At 42.4% G+C, this 20184-nt stretch overlaps 1 protein-coding gene across 7 annotated transcripts in view; it reads right to left on the reverse strand.

Moving 5' to 3' along the window:
• Positions 1 to 408: 408 nt before the first annotated feature.
• The window catches only part of LOC106594543 (BAH and coiled-coil domain-containing protein 1), a 252728-nt gene continuing 232952 nt past the window's right edge, over positions 409 to 20184 (reverse strand). Inside the window, exons 17-23 of one of the 7 annotated variants that reach the window (XM_045715699.2) lie at positions 10945 to 11154; positions 8327 to 8500; positions 5962 to 6248; positions 4414 to 4497; positions 2249 to 2390; positions 1624 to 1741; positions 409 to 968 (exon numbers count right to left, since the gene is read on the reverse strand). In XM_045715699.2, the coding sequence (XP_045571655.2) occupies positions 839 to 968; positions 1624 to 1741; positions 2249 to 2390; positions 4414 to 4497; positions 5962 to 6248; positions 8327 to 8500; positions 10945 to 11154 (1145 nt within the window). In that variant the 3' untranslated portion in view covers positions 409 to 838. The remainder of the gene's footprint in view (positions 969 to 1623; positions 1742 to 2248; positions 2391 to 4413; positions 4498 to 5961; positions 6249 to 8326; positions 8501 to 10944; positions 11155 to 20184) is intronic. The other 6 variants (XM_082972868.1, XM_082972866.1, XM_082972867.1 and 3 more) reach the window with 6 other exon arrangements.

Here is a 20184-nt window from a genome sequence, read left to right on the forward strand (position 1 = left end):
GCAGCCTGCGTCTCCATCAGTATGGGCAGCCTGTGTCTCCATCAGTATGGGCAGCCTGTGTCTCCATCAGTATGGGCAGCCTGTGTCTCCATCAGTATGAGCCTGTGTCTCCATCAGTATGGGCAGCCTGTGTCTCCATCAGTATGGGCAGCCTGTGTCTCCATCAGTATTTGTAGCCTGCGTCTCCATCAGTATGAGCCTGTATCTCCATCAGTATGGGCAGCCTGCGTCTCCATCAGTATGGGCAGCCTGCGTCTCCATCAGTATGGGCAGCCTGTGTCTCCATCAGTATGGGCAGCCTGTGTCTCCATCAGTATGGGCAGCCTGTGTCTCCATCAGTATGGGCAGCCTGCGTCTCCATCAGTATGGGCAGCCTGCGTCTCCATCAGTATGGGCAGCCTGCGTCTCCATCAGTATGGGCAGCCTGTGTCTCCATCAGTATGGGCAGCCTGCGTCTCCATCAGTATGGGCAGCCTGCGTCTCTGTTAGTATGGGCAGCCTGCGTCTCCATCAGTATGGGCAGCCTCTGTCTCCATCAGTATGGGCAGCCTGTGTCTCCATCAGTATGGGCAGCCTGTGTCTCCATCAGTATGGGCAGCCTGTGTTACCAGGAGGGGAAGTCTGCATTGTCTGGGGCAGGTGCTAGAGGGATTATCCCTACACAGTGACTTGTTTTAACGTACACACACACGGGCACAGAAACTCAAAGCGGACAGTAGAGGAGAGTAGAGGAGAGGAGAGTAGAGGAGAAGAAAGTAGAGGACAGTAGAGGAGGGAAGGGAGAGGGATTGAGGAGGATCCAGAGTGAGTTAGTCCAGCGTGGCCACATCCCAGAGGTCTAGGTGTGGGGGGAACTATTGTTTTCTAAAGAGGGGGTAGGAACTGAACTCACCGCTTCCTGCAGCAGTTGCTCCAGTGAGTAGATTCTGGGGCGGTTTCCTCTCTCCCCATCAATAACAATGCTGTAGCTGGAGATTGAGAGAGAGAGAGATGAGAGAGAGAGAGAGAGAGAGCGAGAGAGAGAGAGAGAGAGAGAGAGAGAGAGAGAGAGAGAGAGAGAGAGAGAGAGAGAGACGTGTGGGTATTATGCCTGCCTGGTTTCACGTGTCACTGTCCCACTCCCCCGTTCCACATTTTATTGCCTGCTGCCGGAGCAGCATTATCAACACTCTTCTGCTCAGTGAGCTAGGTGAGAGAAAACATGGAGTTATGTAACAGAGAGGAGGAGGAGAGAGAGGGAGGAGGAGGAGAGAGGGAGAAAGAATGAGAGTGTAAGGAAGAGAGAGCGCTCTGCAGGGGGTGTGGACTCCTTCTGGAGTGAGAGGTTAAGATGCCAACACTGAGTCACTCACTGCAGAGACCAACAACCATGACTCCCAGCCACTGAGGTAGTAGTGGCTGATACTGTATATACTGTGTGTGTGTGTGTGTGTGTGTGTGTGTGTGTGTGTGTGTGTGTGTGTGTGTGTGTGTGTGTGTGTGTGTGTGTGTGTGTGTGTGTGTGTGTGTGTGTGTGTGTGTGTGTGTGTGTGTGTGTGTGTGTGTGTGTGTGTGTGTGTGTGTGTGTAAGTTGCTCTGGATAAGAGAGTCTGCTAAATGACTGAAATGTAAAGGTATAGTTACATGTCAGGCAGCTCCAGTGTGTGGACCCGGGCTGCGTACAGAAGTTCATCCTCCTTGGAGATCAGCACCCTGAGTCCATCTGTCAGCAGCTGTTTGGTCAGGACACAGCTGGGGGCTGCTGGGTAAGGCGTACACAGTAGTTTAATGAAAGACAGCACACATAAACAGTGTGTATGGAAGTGCATATTTGTTCCCTCCTATCTTCCTTGTGTGTGAGGTGTGTGTGTGTGTGTGTGTGTGTGTGTGTGTGTGTGTGTGTGTGTGTGTGTGTGTGTGTGTGTGTGTGTCTGTGTATCTGTGTGTGTGTGTCTGTGTGTGGTGTGTGTTTAGCTATTGTTGTGGATACCAGAAGTCCTCACAAGGATAGTAAAATGAGGAAAATTCAGACAAGTGGGGACATTTTCCGGTCCCCACAAGGAAAAATGCTATTTTAGGCTTAGGGGTTACGTTTAGGGTTAGGGTGAAATTAGGGTTAGGGTTAGAATTAAGATTAGGGGTTTGGGGTTAAGGTTAAGTTTAGGGTTACAGTTAGATTTAGGGTTAGAGGTTAGGGAAAATAGGACTTTGGATTATTTGGTCCCCAGAAGGATAGCATTACAAAATTGTGACAGTGTTCCCTCCTCACCTAGTGGACTCCTGGGGTTGTGAGGGTATGACGGGTTACTGTCCTCATCCCCCTCGGAGAAGCTGCTATCATCCTCGTCCATCTGAAAGCCCTCGTCCGCCGCCATGCTCTCTAGTAGACGGCTCACTGCACGGCCCTTGGGCTGGGGGGGGGGGGGGAGGGGGGACAGAGAGAGACAGAGAGGTAGTTAGTTAGCATGTAACTCAGAGATTGACACTAAACACTACATGTACAGTATGTCCCCTGGAGGTAATCATTTTCCCTGACATAGTTTCACTCTTCCACATTAAAAGGTGCGATCCACACTCCCCCAGTCCCCCCATTTCCTGCCCCCCACCCCCCTTCACACAGTTACTCAGCAGGGAGGGAGTGGGATGTGGCCTGGTACTATATCCATGGTGATATCACTTTGAATTCCAGGCTGTCAGATGCTAAATGCTTTGACATACCGGTACATACAGTGGGGCAAAAAAGTATTTAGTCAGCCACCAATTGTGCAAGTTCTCCCACTTAAAAAGATGAGAGAGGCCCGTAATTTTCATCATAGGTACACGTCAACTATGACAGACAAAATGAGAAAGAAAATCCAGAAAATCACATTGTAGGATTTTTTATGAATTTATTTGCAAATTATGGTGGAAAATAAGTATTTGGTCACCTACAAACAAGCAAGATTCCTGGCTCTCACAGACCTGTAACTTCTTCTTTAAGAGGCTCCTCTGTCCTCCACTCGTTACCTGTATTAATGGCACCTGTTTGAACTTGTTATCAGTATAAAAGACACCTGTCCACAACCTCAAACAGTCACACTCCAAACTCCACTATGGCCAAGACCAAAGAGCTGTCAAAGGACACCAGAAACAAAATTGTAGACCTGCACCAGGCTGGGAAGACTGAATCTGCAATAGGTAAGCAGCTTGGTTTGAAGAAATCAACTGTGGGAGCAATTATTAGGAAATGGAAGACATACAAGACCACTGATAATCTCCCTCGATCTGGGGCTTCACGCAAGATCTCACCCCGTGGGGTCAAAATTATCACAAGAACGGTGAGCAAAAATCCCAGAACCACACGGGGGGACCTAGTGAATGACCTGCAGAGAGCTGGGACCAAAGTAACAAAGCCTACCATCAGTAACACACTACGCGGCCAGGGGCACAAATCCTGCAGTGCCAGACGTGTCCCCCTGCTTAAGCCAGTACATGTCCAGGCTCGTCTGAAGTTTGCTAGAGAGCATTTTGATGATCCAGAAGAGGATTGGGAGAATGTCATATGGTCAGATGAAACCAAAATAGAACTTTTTGGTATAAACTCAACTCGTCGTGTTTGGAGGACAAAGAATGCTGAGTTGCATCCAAAGAACACCATACCTACTGTGAAGCATGGGTCTGGAAACATCATGCTTTGGGGCTGTTTTTCTGCAAAGGGACCAGGACGACTGATCCGTGTAAAGGAAAGAATGAATGGGGCCACGTATCGTGAAATTTTGAGTGAAAACCTCCTTCCATCAGCAAGGGCATTGAAGATGAAACGTGGCTGGGTCTTTCAGCATGACAAAAACACCGCCCGGGCAACGAAGGAGTGGCTTCGTAAGAAGCATTTCAAGGTCCTGGAGTGACCTAGCCAGTCTCCAGATCTCAACCCCATAGAAAATCTTTGGAGGGAGTTGAAAGTCCGTGTTGCCCAGCGACAGCCCCAAAACATCACTGCTCTAGAGGAGATCTGCATGGAAGAATGGGCCAAAATACCAGCAACAGTGTGTGAAAACCTTGTGAAGACTTACAGAAAACGTTTGACCTGTGTCATTGCCAACAAAGGGTATATAACAAAGTATTGAGATAAACTTTTGTTATTGACCAAATACTTATTTTCCACCATAATTTGCAAATAAATTCATTAAAAAATCCTACAATGTGATTTTCTGGATTTTTTTTCTCATTTTGTCTGTCATAGTTGAAGTGTACCTATGATGAAAATTACAGGCCTCTCTCATCTTTTTAAGTGGGAGAACTTGCACAATTGGTGGCTGACTAAATACTTTTTTGCCCCACTGTACATATAGCGTCATATAGCCTACGAATATAGGACCTACCAATGGCAAATCAGATCAGCCAAATGAGAGGTTAGAGGTGAGCAATGAGGGCCGATTGAGTGATTCTGATTACCTGTTTGTTTCTGATCCTCCTCCCCCTGCAAGTGTTGTCATCACTCTGAGGCGACTGGACACCGCCTGACCAGCAACTTCTCCTCTGTGACATGTGACCAGGAAGAGAGGTGTGAGTGAGTGAGTAAATGAGTGTGCGAGTGTGTGTGTGTGTGTATGCGTGTGAGCATGTGTGCACTTGCGGTGTGTGTGTGTGTGTGTGGATCTCTGCATGGCTAGTTAGTGCTACAGTATGAATCATCCCAGTGTGAGGAGAGAAAGGCGGCAGGTTATGTCATGGTTATGAGAGATTGAGTTACAGATTGAAGTTGTGTAATTGTCTAAATTCTAAATGTTTCAAAATATTCACTTTTAGATAAAAAAAGGTCTATCTAGAACCTAAAAGGGTTCTTTGGCTGTCCCCATAGGAGAACCCATTGAATAACTTTTTTGGTTCCAAATAGAACGCTTTTGGTTTGTGGTAGAAACATTTTGGGTTCATGTAGAACCCCTTCCACAGAGCGTTCTACATGGAACCCCAGAGGGTTCTTCTATGGGGACATCCGAAGGACCCTTTTGGAGCCCTTTTTCTAAGAGTATATCACACTCTTGGTTAACTTCACATGTTCTAAGAGATTGAAGTTGTGTCATTGTAACTTGGTTCAGTTTAGCATTTCCCCCCACTAATGGTTAAGGTTAGGATTTGGAGAAGGGAAGCTGATCATAGATCTGTACCTAGGCAGTGGTGTAAAGTACTTACAGTAAGTCGTTTTTTGGGGGTATCTGTACTTTACTTTACTATTTATATTTTTGACAACTTTTACTTTTACTTCACTACATTCCTAAAGAAAATAATGTATTTTTTACTCCATACATTTTCCTTGACACCCAAAACAACTAGTAACATTTTGAATGCTTAGCAGGACAGGAAAAGGGTCGAATTTACATAGTTATGAAGAGAACACCCTGGTCATCCCTACTGCCTCTGATCTGGTGGACTCACTAAACACAAGGTATTGGAGTGTGCCCCTGGGTATCCGTACATTAAAAAAAACAGAAGATTGTGCAGTATGATTTGCTTAATATTAGGAATTTTAAATGATTTAGACTTTTTATTTTGATACTTAAATATATATATTAGCAATTCCATTTACTTTTGATACTTTAGTATATTTAAAACCACATACTTTTTCACTTTTACTCAAGTAGTATTTTACTGGGTGACTTTCACTTTTACTTGATTCATTTTCTATTAAGGTATCTTTACTTTTACTCAAGTATGACAATTGAGTACTTTTTCCACCACTGTACCTAGGGGAAACTTCACCTGGATTGATTCCATACATCACATACAAACCACTCAGGTGCATATCAATGAGTGAATAATCCTGATCTCTAGGACATACCCTGTGATAGCTAGCTTTTCGGTGGAGCGACTGGGTAAGACTCTTCAGGAGGGCGGTCAGGTGCTCTTTGTGAGGCAGAGGTCCTGGGTTAGAGCCTTAGTATGAGCCGAAACAGGAGGAAGAGGTACTCGCCAAGCAAGCAGGGTGACGTCCTTAACACTAACCTTGTTAATGGGTCCCCTCAGCATGTTGTTCTTGCGTGTGGCCCTCTTCAGCCTCTCACTGGTGGTGGGGAAGGTGACCGGCCCCATGGTCCTCCGGTAGAGGCTGCCCCTGGTCCCTAGGCTCTCCCGGCGAGGCTCCTGGGGCCTGGGTCCGCCGGCCCTCCTCACCCCCTCTGACTGGTCCTGGTACTCTGGGTGCTTCTTGGCTGCAGTGACCATGCCAAGCCTACAGGGGGCCCTCTTCCTCACCTTCACCTCTCCCTCTGCCCCGGACAGACTCTGGGAACCTGCATGGTTCAATCAAGAATTATATTTAGTAATACATGACTAATTGCATTTAGTATTTTAGTCATTTAGCATTCTAATTCAGTGTGACTTACAATACAATTAGTGCATTCAACTAAAGGTAAAATAACCTCATATTACAGTCTTTGCAAGTTCCTCAAAACAGCCACAATCTGTAAAATGAGTGCAAGGAAGAAAAGACAGGTATGAGTGTAGAGAGTCAGTGGTAGACAGGTATGAGTGTAGAGAGTCAGTGGTAGACAGGTACGAGTGTAGAGGGTCAGTGGGTCAGCGGCAGACAGGTACGAGTGTAGAGAGTCAGTGGTAGACAGGTATGAGTGTAGAGAGTCAGTGGTAGACAGGTACGAGTGTAGAGGGTCAGTGGGTCAGCGGCAGACAGGTACGAGTGTAGAGAGTCAGTGGTAGACAGGTATGAGTGTAGAGAGTCAGTGGTAGACAGGTATGAGTGTAGAGGGTCAGTGGTAGACAGGTATGAGTGTAGAGGGTCAGTGGTAGACAGGTACAAGTGTAGAGGGTCAGTGGTAGACAGGTACGAGTGTAGAGGGTCAGTGGTAGACAGGTATGAGTGTAGAGGGTCAGTGGTAGACAGGTACGAGTGTAGAGGGTCAGTGGTAGACAGGTATGAGTGTGGAGAGTCAGTGGTAGACAGGTATGAGTGTAGAGGGTCAGTGGTAGACAGGTATGAGTGTAGAGGGTCAGTGGTAGACAGGTATGAGTGTAGAGAGTCAGTGGTAGACAGGTATGAGTGTAGAGGGTCAGTGGTAGACAGGTATGAGTGTGGAGAGTCAGTGGTAGACAGGTACGAGTGTAGAGGGTCAGTGGTAGACAGGTATGAGTGTAGAGGGTCAGTGGTAGACAGGTACGAGTGTAGAGGGTCAGTGGTAGACAGGTACGAGTGTAGAGGGTCAGTGATAGACAGGTATGAGTGTAGAGGGTCAGTGGTAGACAGGTATGAGTGTAGAGGGTCAGTGGTAGACAGGTATGAGTGTAGAGGGTCAGTGGTAGACAGGTATGAGTGTAGAGGGTCAGTGGTAGACAGGTACGAGTGTAGAGGGTCAGTGGTAGACAGGTACGAGTGTAGAGGGTCAGTGGTAGATAGGTACGAGTGTAGAGGGTCAGTGGTAGACAGGTACGAGTGTAGAGGGTCAGTGCTAGACAGGTATGAGTGTAGAGGGTCAGTGGTAGACAGGTATGAGTGTAGAGGGTCAGTGGTAGACAGGTATGAGTGTAGAGGGTCAGTGGTAGACAGGTATGAGTGTAGAGGGTCAGTGGTAGACAGGTATGAGTGTAGAGGGTCAGTGGTAGATAGGTACGAGTGTAGAGGGTCAGTGGTAGACAGGTATGAGTGTAGAGGGTCAGTGGTAGACAGGTATGAGTGTAGAGAGTCAGTGGTAGACAGGTATGAGTGTAGAGGGTCAGTGGTAGACAGGTACGAGTGTAGAGGGTCAGTGGTAGACAGGTATGAGTGTAGAGGGTCAGTGGTAGACAGGTATGAGTGTAGAGGGTCAGTGGTAGACAGGCATGAGTGTAGAGGGTCAGTGGTAGACAGGTATGAGTGTGGAGAGTCAGTGGTAGACAGGTATGAGTGTAGAGGGGCAGTGATAGACAGGTATGAGTGTAGAGGGGCAGTGGTATACAGGTATGAGTGTAGAGGGGCAGTGATAGACAGGTATGAGTGTAGAGGGGCAGTGATAGGGGAGTCAATGTGCTCTCTGAATTAGTAAGGTAGGAACTAAAAGTTGATGAGGTACCGACTAACAGATAGTGTATATTATCAGTCCTGAACCAGTGTTCCCTTCTCTTTTCTCTCAATCAGGAATTAAAGAAGATTTAAGACCAGTAACGACCCCACAGACTAAAATAAAACAGATGCTTCTCCTGGAGATTATTATAATTACAATATACGCTGCTTCAATTCTGTCACCAAAATGAAGAATCTTTGACATGGTTACAATGTTTACTAAATATTTGTCAAAGATTCTTCATTTTGGTGACAGAATTGAAGCAGCGTAACACGCACGCACGCACGCACGCACACACACCAAGCCTGTCTTCTTACCGTAAAGCTCCTGCCTCTCTTTTTTGTTCCGGGCTTTCTGATTGGCCTCCAGCTTGACGACAGACGAGGGGGATGGACCAGTCACGGCGGAGCGTGATGAGACGTCTCGGGAGGGTTGTGCTTTGATGTCTTGTCCTTCATCACTGTCATAACTTCCTTCCTCTTCCTCCTCTTCTAAGGAGAGAACAACATACATAGTACTGTGTCTAAATCCAGCCTATCCACTTCCTCTTCCTCCTCTTCTAATGAGAGAACAACATGCATAGTACTGTGTCTAAATCCAGCCTATCCACTTCTTCTAACAGACTTCCTTTGCTTATCATTAGAAAACATTTAGAGGCTTGTATTTCCCCAAAACCTGTTTTCTACATTCTAACATTTAGCAATTACCTCGTTATCTTATTGTCTTCCTGGAGGAAAACAAATAACCATTCATAATGATGAGATACCAGGAGCTTCTGACTGTTGTTCTCTGGGGCTGGGACCTGAAGTGTGTCCTGAAGTACTGAGCTCTGACTGTTGTTCTCTGGGGCTGGGACCTGAAGTGTGTCTGGAGTACTGAGCTCTGACTGTTGTTCTCTGGGGCTGGGACCTGAAGTGTGTCTGGAGTACTGAGCTCTGACTGTTGTTCTCTGGGGCTGGGACCTGAAGTGTGTCTGGAGTACTGAGCTCTGACTGTTGTTCTCTGGGGCTGGGACCTGAAGTGTGTCTGGAGTACTGAGCTCTGACTGTTGTTCTCTGGGGCTGGGACCTGAAGTGTGTCTGGAGTACTGAGCTCTGACTGTTGTTCTCTGGGGCTGGGACCTGAAGTGTGTCTGGAGTACTGAGCTCTGACTGTTGTTCTCTGGGGCTGGGACCTGAAGTGTGTCTGGAGTACTGAGCTCTGACTGTTGTTCTCTGGGACTGGGACCTGAAGTGTGTCTGGAGTACTGAGCTCTGACTGATTGTGTGTGTGTGTGTGTGGGTTTGCATGCATATGCTAGCTCGCTTGCGTGTGCGTGTGCATGTGCTCTTGTGTTGAGTGCACGTGGTGTGTGTGTGTCTCTGTAGCCTGCAACTGCTCTGTGGTCCAGCCTGCTTGTCTCCATGGCCTGTCAGAGCCTCTCACAGGCAGCTGTACACAGCTGTGGCCTAGCTTCTTCCCCCACACACACACACACACACACACACACACACACACACACACACACACACACACACACACACACACACACACACACACACACACACACACACACACACACACACACAGAGGTGTCGGGTGCCCGCGCGCTGCCGACCCCACTTGTCATTTACGAGGCGTTGATCAACACGTTCTCACTCACCTCTGAACACTGACAGGATCACTTTCAGATGAATTAACAAATTAACAAAACTCACACGAGGGCTCCAGTGGCAGCCTTCTGCATGTGCGTGTTTTATTCCCTAACTTGTGTACAGAGTGCATGAGACAGTGTAATGTAAATGCATCCTGTGCTCTATAGAAGTAGTTGACTAATGAAGAAGGTTGTTTACAAGCTTGATGACAAGTCAGAGGTGCCTTCCACACTTAGTGGAGGGTACAGTGTGCTGAGTGAAGGGTACAGTGTGCTGAGTGAAGGGTACAGTGTGTTGAGTGGAGGGTACAGTGTGCTGAGTGGAGGGTACAGTATGTTGAGTGGAGGGTACAGTGTGCTGAGTGGAGGGTACAGTATGTTGAGTGAAGGGTACAGTGTGCTGAGTGAAGGGTACAGTGTGCTGAGTGGAGGGTACAGTGTGCTGAGTGAAGGGTACAGTGTGCTGAGTGAAGGGTACAGTGTGCTGAGTGAAGGGTACAGTGTGCTGAGTGGAGGGTACAGTGTGCTGAGTGGAGGGTACAGTGTGCTGAGTGGAGGGTACAGTGTGTTGAGTGGAGGGTACAGTGTGTTGAGTGGAGGGTACAGTGTGCTGAGTGGAGGGTACAGTGTGCTGAGTGGAGGGTACAGTGTGCTGAGTGGAGGGTACAGTATGTTGAGTGGAGGGTACAGTGTGCTGAGTGAAGGGTACAGTGTGCTGAGTGAAGGGTACAGTGTGCTGAGTGGAGGGTACAGTGTGCTGAGTGGAGGGTACAGTGTGCTGAGTGAAGGGTACAGTGTGCTGAGTGAAGGGTACAGTGTGCTGAGTGAAGGGTACAGTGTGCTGAGTGGAGGGTACACTGTGCTGAGTGGAGGGTACAGTGTGTTGAGTGGAGGGTACAGTGTGTTGAGTGGAGGGTACAGTGTGTTGAGTGGAGGGTACAGTGTGTTGAGTGGAGGGTACAGTGTGCTGAGTGGAGGGTACAGTGTGTTGAGTGGAGGGTACAGTGTGTTGAGTGGAGGGTACAGTGTGCTGAGTGGAGGGTACAGTGTGTTGAGTACCTGACCTGGCTGGAGAAGAGAGCCACCCTGTCCCACTCATCCAACCTTATCTGTCCCCTCTTACCCCTTCCCCCTCCACCCAGTCACCTCAGCCCACTCACCCTGGTCGGAGGATTCACTCTCTGCGGGGGAGGTCTTTCCCCCCTCCACCCAGTCACCTCAGCCCACTCACCCTGGTCGGAGGATTCACTCTCTGCGGGGGAGGTCTTTCCCCCCTCCACCCAGTCACCTCAGCCCACTCACCCTGGTTGGAGGATTCACTCTCTGTAGGGGAGGTCTCTCCCCCCTCCATGGATTCCTGACTCCTGGCTCGAAGGACCCTGGCCCTGGGCTGCTGCAGCCGTGTGGACCCCTGGACCCCGAGAGCTCCCCCCATCCCTTTCCTCCTGCCCCCACGCATCATCAGCGGGGTCCCCGTCCAGCCCTCCTGGCCGCCGCTGTCTGCACTGGCTGCTGAGAAAGAGAGAGAGAGCACACATAGAGTAAGAGTATAGCATCAGCCGGCCGGTTACATTGGTGCCGTGACTCAGATCGGTACACACCATAAAGATAGAATTACAACACTAGAATGGACAATGTAGGTCTTATAACTTAACTACAGGGCAGCCATATTTGTATTATTACTATTGTAGGTGGGATATGGTAGTGTTTCTCTCTATAGTAGTGTTTCTATATAGTAGTGTTTCTCTCTATGGTAGTGTTTCTATCTATGGTAGTGTTTCTCTCTATAGTAGTGTTTCTCTATGGTAGTGTTTCTATCTATGGTAGTGTTTCTCTCTATAGTAGTGTTTCTCTATAGTAGTGTTTCTATCTATAGTAGTGTTTCTCTCTATAGTAGTGTTTCTCTATAGTAGTGTTTCTCTATGGTAGTGTTTCTCTCTATGGTAGTGTTTCTCTCTATAGTAGTGTTTCTATCTATGGTAGTGTTTCTATCTATGGTAGTGTTTCTATCTATAGTAGTGTTTCTATCTATAGTAGTGTTTCTATCTATAGTAGTGTTTCTCTCTATGGTAGTGTTTCTCTCTATGGTAGTGTTTCTATCTATGGTAGTGTTTCTCTCGATAGTAGTGTTTCTCTATAGTAGTGTTTCTATCTATAGTAGTGTTTCTCTCTATAGTAGTGTTTCTCTATAGTAGTGTTTCTCTATGGTAGTGTTTCTATCTATGGTAGTGTTTCTCTCTATAGTAGTGTTTCTATCTATGGTAGGGTTTCTATCTATGGTAGTGTTTCTATCTATAGTAGTGTTTCTATCTATAGTAGTGTTTCTATCTATGGTAGTGTTTCTCTCTATGGTAGTGTTTCTCTCTATGGTAGTGTTTCTATCTATGGTAGTGTTTCTCTCTATAGTAGTGTTTCTCTCTATGGTAGTGTTTCTCTATAGTAGTGTTTCTATCTATGGTAGTGTTTCTATCTATGGTAGTGTTTCTATCTATGGTAGTGTTTCTATCTATAGTAGTGTTTCTATCTATAGTAGTGTTTCTATCTATGGTAGTGTTTCTCTATAGTAGTGTTTCTCTATGGTAGTGTTTCTATCTATGGTAGTGTTTCTCTATAGTAGTGTTTCTATCTATGGTAGTGTTTCTCTCTATGGTAGTGTTTCTCTCTACAGTAGTGTTTCTCTCTATGGTAGTGTTTCTCTCTATAGTAGTGTTTCTCTATAGTAGTGTTTCTATCTATGGAAGTGTTTCTCTCTATAGTAGTGTTTCTCTCTATGGTAGTGTTTCTCTATAGGTAGTGTTTCTCTATAGTAGTGTTTCTCTCTATGGTAGTGTTTCTCTATGGAAGTGTTTCTCTCTATAGTAGTGTTTCTCTATAGTAGTGTTTCTATCTATGGTAGTGTTTCTATCTATGGTAGTGTTTCTCTCTATGGTAGTGTTTCTCTCTATGGTAGTGTTTCTATCTATGGTAGTGTTTCTATCTATGGTAGTGTTTCTATCTATGGTAGTGTTTCTCTCCATGGTAGTGTTTCTATCTATAGTAGAGTTTCTCTCTATGGTAGAGTTTCTCTCTATGGTAGTGTTTCTCTCTATGGAAGTGTTTCTATCTATAGTAGTGTTTCTATCTATGGTAGTGTTTCTCTCTATGGTAGTGTTTCTATCTATGGTAGTGTTTCTATCTATGGTAGTGTTTCTCTATGGTAGTGTTTCTCTATGGTAGTGTTTCTCTCTACGGTAGTGTTTATATCTATGGTAGTGTTTATATCTATGGTAGTGTTTCTCTCCATGGTAGTGTTTCTATCTATGGTAGTGTTTCTCTCTATGGTAGTGTTTCTCTCTATAGTAGTGTTTCTCTCTATGGTAGTGTTTCTCTCCATGGTAGTGTTTCTATCTATAGTAGTGTTTCTCTCTATGGTAGTGTTTCTCTCTATAGTAGTGTTTCTCTCCATGGTAGTGTTTCTATCTATGGTAGTGTTTCTCTCTATAGTAGTGTTTCTCTCTATGGTAGTGTTTCTCTCTATGGTAGTGTTTCTCTATGGTAGTGTTTCTCTATAGTAGTGTTTCTATCTATAGTAGTGTTTCTATCTATGGTAGTGTTTCTCTATAGTAGTGTTTCTCTCTATAGTAGTGTTTCTCTCTATAGAAGTGTTTCTATCTATGGTAGTGTTTCTCTATAGTAGTGTTTCTCTCTATAGAAGTGTTTCTCTCTATGGTAGTGTTTCTCTCTATAGTAGTGTTTCTCTCTATAGAAGTGTTTCTATCTATGGTAGTGTTTCTCTATGGTAGTGTTTCTATCTATGGTAGTGTTTCTATCTATGGTAGTGTTTCTCTCTATGGTACTCTATAGTCAGTGTTTCTCTATGGTAGTGTTTCTATCTATGGTAGTGTTTCTCTCTATGGTAGTGTTTCTCTCTATAGTAGTGTTTCTATCTATGGTAGTGTTTCTCTCTATAGTAGTGTTTCTCTATAGTAGTGTTTCTCTATGGTAGTGTTTCTCTCTATGGTAGTGTTTCTTCTATGGTAGTGTTTCTCTATGGTAGTGTTTCTATCTATGGTAGTGTTTCTATCTATGGTAGTGTTTCTATCTATAGTAGTGTTTCTATCTATGGTAGTGTTTCTCTCTATGGTAGTGTTTCTCTCTATAGTAGTGTTTCTCTATAGTAGTGTTTCTCTATAGTAGTGTTTCTCTCTATGGTAGTGTTTCTCTCTATAGTAGTGTTTCTCTCTATGGTAGTGTTTCTCTATAGTAGTGTTTCTATCTATAGTAGTGTTTCTCTCTATGGTAGTGTTTCTTCTATGGTAGTGTTTCTCTATAGTAGTGTTTCTCTCTATAGTAGTGTTTCTATCTATGGTAGTGTTTCTCTCTATGGTAGTGTTTCTCTATAGTAGTGTTTCTCTATAGTAGTGTTTCTATCTATGGTAGTGTTTCTCTCTATGGTAGTGTTTCTCTCTATAGTAGTGTTTCTCTCTATGGTAGTGTTTCTCTATGGTAGTGTTTCTCTATGGTAGTGTTTCTCTCTATGGTAGTGTTTCTCTCTATAGTAGTGTTTCTCTATAGTAGTGTTTCTCTATAGTAGTGTTTCTCTCTATGGTAGTGTTTCTCTCTATAGTAGTGTTTCTCTCTATGGTAGTGTTTCTCTATAGTAGTGTTTCTCTCTATAGTAGTGTTTCTCTCTATGGTAGTGTTTCTCTATGGTAGTGTTTCTCTATAGTAGTGTTTCTCTCTATGGTAGTGTTTCTATCTATGGTAGTGTTTCTCTCTATGGTAGTGTTTCTCTATGTAGTGTTTCTCTATGGTAGTGTTTCTATCTATGGTAGTGTTTCTATCTATGGTAGTGTTTCTCTCTATAGTAGTGTTTCTCTCTATGGTAGTGTTTCTATCTATAGTAGTGTTTCTCTCTATGGTAGTGTTTCTCTCTATGGTAGTGTTTCTCTCTATGGTAGTGTTTCTCTATGGTAGTGTTTCTCTATAGTAGTGTTTCTATCTATGGTAGTGTTTCTCTCTATGGTAGTGTTTCTCTCTATGGTAGTGTTTCTCTCTATGGTAGTGTTTCTCTATGGTAGTGTTTCTCTATAGTAGTGTTTCTCTCTATGGTAGTGTTTCTCTCTATGGTAGTGTTTCTCTCTATAGTAGTGTTTCTCTCTATAGTAGTGTTTCTTCTATGGTAGTGTTTCTCTCTATGGTAGTGTTTCTCTATAGTAGTGTTTCTCTCTATGGTAGTGTTTCTCTCTATGGTAGTGTTTCTCTCTATAGTAGTGTTTCTCTATAGTAGTGTTTCTCTATGGTAGTGTTTCTATCTATGGTAGTGTTTCTCTCTAGTAGTGTTTCTCTCTATAGTAGTGTTTCTCTCTATAGTAGTGTTTCTCTCTATAGTAGTGTTTCTCTCTATAGTAGTGTTTCTCTATGGTAGTGTTTCTCTCTATAGTAGTGTTTCTCTATAGTAGTGTTTCTCTATGGTAGTGTTTCTATCTATGGTAGTGTTTCTCTCTAGTAGTGTTTCTCTCTATGGTAGTGTTTCTATCTATAGTAGTGTTTCTCTCTATGGTAGTGTTTCTCTCTATAGTAGTGTTTCTCTCTATGGTAGTGTTTCTATCTATGGTAGTGTTTCTCTCTATAGTAGTGTTTCTCTATGGTAGTGTTTCTCTCTATAGTAGTGTTTCTCTATAGTAGTGTTTCTCTATGGTAGTGTTTCTCTCTATGGTAGTGTTTCTCTATGGTAGTGTTTCTCTATAGTAGTGTTTCTATCTATAGTAGTGTTTCTATCTATGGTAGTGTTTCTCTATAGTAGTGTTTCTCTCTATAGTAGTGTTTCTCTCTATAGAAGTGTTTCTATCTATGGTAGTGTTTCTCTATAGTAGTGTTTCTCTCTATAGAAGTGTTTCTCTCTATGGTAGTGTTTCTCTCTATAGTAGTGTTTCTCTCTATAGAAGTGTTTCTATCTATGGTAGTGTTTCTCTATAGTAGTGTTTCTCTCTATAGAAGTGTTTCTCTCTATGGTAGTGTTTCTCTCTATAGTAGTGTTTCTCTCTATAGAAGTGTTTCTATCTATGGTAGTGTTTCTCTCTATAGAAGTGTTTCTATCTATGGTAGTGTTTCTCTCTATAGTAGTGTTTCTCTCTATGGTAGTGTTTCTCTCTATGGTAGTGTTTCTCTCTATGGTAGTGTTTCTCTATAGTTGTGTTTCTCTATTGTAGTGTTTCTCTCTATAGTAGTGTTTCTCTCTATAGTAGTGTTTCTCTCTATGGTAGTGTTTCTCTCTATAGTAGTGTTTCTATGGTAGTGTTTCTCTCTATAGTAGTGTTTCTCTATAGTAGTGTTTCTCTATGGTAGTGTTTCTCTATGGTAGTGTTTCTCTATGGTAGTGTTTCTATCTATGGTAGTGTTTCTATCTATGGTAGTGTTTCTCTCTATGGTAGTGTTTCTATCTATAGTAGTGTTTCTCTATGGTAGTGTTTCTCTCTATAGTAGTGTTTCTATGGTAGTGTTTCTCTCTATAGTAGTGTTTCTATGGTAGTGTTTCTCTCTATAGTAGTGTTTCTCTCTATAGTAGTGTTTCTATAGTAGTGTTTCTCTATGGTAGTGTTTCTCTATGGTAGTGTTTCTCTATGGTAGTGTTTCTATCTATGGTAGTGTTTCTATCTATGGTAGTGTTTCTCTCTATGGTAGTGTTTCTATCTATAGTAGTGTTTCTCTATAGTAGTGTTTCTCTCTATAGTAGTGTTTCTATGGTAGTGTTTCTCTCTATAGTAGTGTTTCTCTCTATAGTAGTGTTTCTATAGTAGTGTTTCTCTATGGTAGTGTTTCTCTATGGTAGTGTTTCTCTATGGTAGTGTTTCTCTATGGTAGTGTTTCTCTCTATGGTAGTGTTTCTCTCTATAGTAGTGTTTCTCTCTATGGTAGTGTTTCTCTCTATAGTAGTGTCTCTCTATGGTAGTGTTTCTCTCTATGGTAGTGTTTCTCTCTATGGTAGTGTTTCTCTATGGTAGTGTTTCTCTATAGTAGTGTTTCTATCTATAGTAGTGTTTCTATCTATGGTAGTGTTTCTCTATAGTAGTGTTTCTCTCTATAGTAGTGTTTCTCTCTATAGAAGTGTTTCTATCTATGGTAGTGTTTCTCTATAGTAGTGTTTCTCTCTATAGAAGTGTTTCTCTCTATGGTAGTGTTTCTCTCTATAGTAGTGTTTCTCTCTATAGAAGTGTTTCTATCTATGGTAGTGTTTCTCTATAGTAGTGTTTCTCTCTATAGAAGTGTTTCTCTCTATGGTAGTGTTTCTCTCTATAGTAGTGTTTCTCTATATAGAAGTGTTTCTATCTATGGTAGTGTTTCTCTCTATAGAAGTGTTTCTATCTATGGTAGTGTTTCTCTCTATAGTAGTGTTTCTCTCTATGGTAGTGTTTATCTCTATGGTAGTGTTTCTCTCTATGGTAGTGTTTCTCTCTATAGTAGTGTTTCTCTCTATAGTAGTGTTTCTCTATAGTAGTGTTTCTCTCTATAGTAGTGTTTCTCTCTATAGTAGTGTTTCTCTCTATAGTAGTGTTTCTATGGTAGTGTTTCTCTCTATAGTAGTGTTTCTCTATAGTAGTGTTTCTCTATGGTAGTGTTTCTCTATGGTAGTGTTTCTCTATGGTAGTGTTTCTATCTATGGTAGTGTTTCTATCTATGGTAGTGTTTCTCTCTATGGTAGTGTTTCTATCTATAGTAGTGTTTCTCTATGGTAGTGTTTCTCTCTATAGTAGTGTTTCTATGGTAGTGTTTCTCTCTATAGTAGTGTTTCTATGGTAGTGTTTCTCTCTATAGTAGTGTTTCTCTCTATAGTAGTGTTTCTATAGTAGTGTTTCTCTATGGTAGTGTTTCTCTATGGTAGTGTTTCTCTATGGTAGTGTTTCTATCTATGGTAGTGTTTCTATCTATGGTAGTGTTTCTCTCTATGGTAGTGTTTCTATCTATAGTAGTGTTTCTCTATAGTAGTGTTTCTCTCTATAGTAGTGTTTCTATGGTAGTGTTTCTCTCTATAGTAGTGTTTCTCTCTATAGTAGTGTTTCTATAGTAGTGTTTCTCTATGGTAGTGTTTCTCTATGGTAGTGTTTCTCTATGGTAGTGTTTCTCTATGGTAGTGTTTCTCTCTATGGTAGTGTTTCTCTCTATAGTAGTGTTTCTCTCTATGGTAGTGTTTCTCTCTATAGTAGTGTTTCTATCTATGGTAGTGTTTCTCTCTATAGTAGTGTTTCTCTATAGTAGTGTTTCTCTATGGTAGTGTATCTATCTATGGTAGTGTTTCTCTCTATAGTAGTGTTTCTCTCTATAGTAGTGTTTCTCTATAGTAGTGTTTCTCTATAGTAGTGTTTCTCTCTATAGTAGTGTTTCTCTCTATAGTAGTGTTTCTATAGTAGTGTTTCTCTATGGTAGTGTTTCTCTATGGTAGTGTTTCTCTATGGTAGTGTTTCTCTATGGTAGTGTTTCTCTCTATGGTAGTGTTTCTCTCTATAGTAGTGTTTCTCTATGGTAGTGTTTCTCTATAGTAGTGTTTCTCTCTATAGTAGTGTTTCTCTCTATGGTAGTGTTTCTCTATGGTAGTGTTTCTCTATAGTAGTGTTTCTCTCTATAGTAGTGTTTCTATCTATGGTAGTGTTTCTCTCTATGGTAGTGTTTCTCTCTATGGTAGTGTTTCTCTCTATAGTAGTGTTTCTCTATAGTAGTGTTTCTCTATGGTAGTGTTTCTATCTATGGTAGTGTTTCTCTCTAGTAGTGTTTCTCTCTATAGTAGTGTTTCTCTCTATAGTAGTGTTTCTCTCTATAGTAGTGTTTCTCTATGGTAATGTTTCTCTATAGTAGTGTTTCTCTATGGTAGTGTTTCTATCTATGGTAGTGTTTCTCTCTAGTAGTGTTTCTCTCTATGGTAGTGTTTCTATCTATGGTAGTGTTTCTCTCTATGGTAGTGTTTCTCTCTATGGTAGTGTTTCTCTCTATGGTAGTGTTTCTATCTATGGTAGTGTTTCTATCTATGGTAGTGTTTCTATCTATGGTAGTGTTTCTCTCTATGGTAGTGTTTCTCTCTATGGTAGTGTTTCTCTCTATGGTAGTGTTTCTCTCTATGGTAGTGTTTCTCTCTATAGTAGTGTTTCTCTCTAGTAGTGTTTCTATCTATGGTAGTGTTTCTCTCTATAGTAGTGTTTCTCTATGGTAGTGTTTCTCTATTGTAGTGTTTCTCTATAGTAGTGTTTCTCTATGGTAGTGTTTCTATCTATGGTAGTGTTTCTCTCTATGGTAGTGTTTCTCTCTATGGTAGTGTTTCTCTATAGTAGTGTTTCTCTATAGTAGTGTTTCTATCTATGGAAGTTTTTCTCTATAGTAGTGTGTCTCTCTATGGAAGTGTTTCTCTCTATAGTAGTGTTTCTCTATAGTAGTGTTTCTCTCTATAGTAGTGTTTCTCTATGGAAGTGTTTCTCTCTATAGTAGTGTTTCTCTATAGTAGCGTTTCTATCTATGGTAGTGTTTCTATCTATGGTAGTGTTTCTATCTATAGTAGTGTTTCTATCTATAGTAGTGTTTCTATCTATGGTAGTGTTTCTCTCTATAGTAGTGTTTCTCTCTATGGTAGTGTTTCTATCTATGGTAGTGTTTCTCTCTATAGTAGTGTTTCTCTCTATAGTAGTGTTTCTCTATAGTAGTGTTTCTCTATGGTAGTGTTTCTATCTATGGTAGTGTTTCTCTCTATAGTAGTGTTTCTATCTATGGTAGTGTTTCTATCTATGGTAGTGTTTCTATCTATAGTAGTGTTTCTATCTATAGTAGTGTTTCTATCTATGGTAGTGTTTCTCTATAGTAGTGTTTCTCTATAGTAGTGTTTCTCTCTATGGTAGTGTTTCTCTCTATAGTAGTGTTTCTCTCTATGGTAGTGTTTCTCTATGGTAGTGTTTCTCTATAGTAGTGTTTCTCTCTATAGTAGTGTTTCTCTCTATGGTAGTGTTTCTCTATGGTAGTGTTTCTCTATAGTAGTGTTTCTCTCTATAGTAGTGTTTCTATCTATGGTAGTGTTTCTCTCTATGGTAGTGTTTCTCTCTATGGTAGTGTTTCTCTATGGTAGTGTTTCTCTATAGTAGTGTTTCTCTCTATAGTAGTGTCTCTCTATGGTAGTGTTTCTCTCTAGTAGTGTTTCTCTCTATGGTAGTGTTTCTATCTATGGTAGTGTTTCTCTCTATGGTAGTGTTTCTCTCTATGGTAGTGTTTCTCTCTATGGTAGTGTTTCTATCTATGGTAGTGTTTCTATCTATGGTAGTGTTTCTATCTATGGTAGTGTTTCTATCTATGGTAGTGTTTCTCTCTATGGTAGTGTTTCTCTCTATGGTAGTGTTTCTCTCTATGGTAGTGTTTCTCTCTATAGTAGTGTTTCTATCTATGGTAGTGTTTCTCTCTAGTAGTGTTTCTCTCTATGGTAGTGTTTCTATCTATGGTAGTGTTTCTCTCTATGGTAGTGTTTCTCTCTATAGTAGTGTTTCTCACTAGTAGTGTTTCTCTCTATGGTAGTGTTTCTATCTATGGTAGTGT

Source organism: Salmo salar, chromosome 03 (genome assembly GCF_965601325.2).
Source record: "Salmo salar chromosome 03, fSalSal1, whole genome shotgun sequence".
Lineage (NCBI taxonomy): Eukaryota > Metazoa > Chordata > Actinopteri > Salmoniformes > Salmonidae > Salmo > Salmo salar.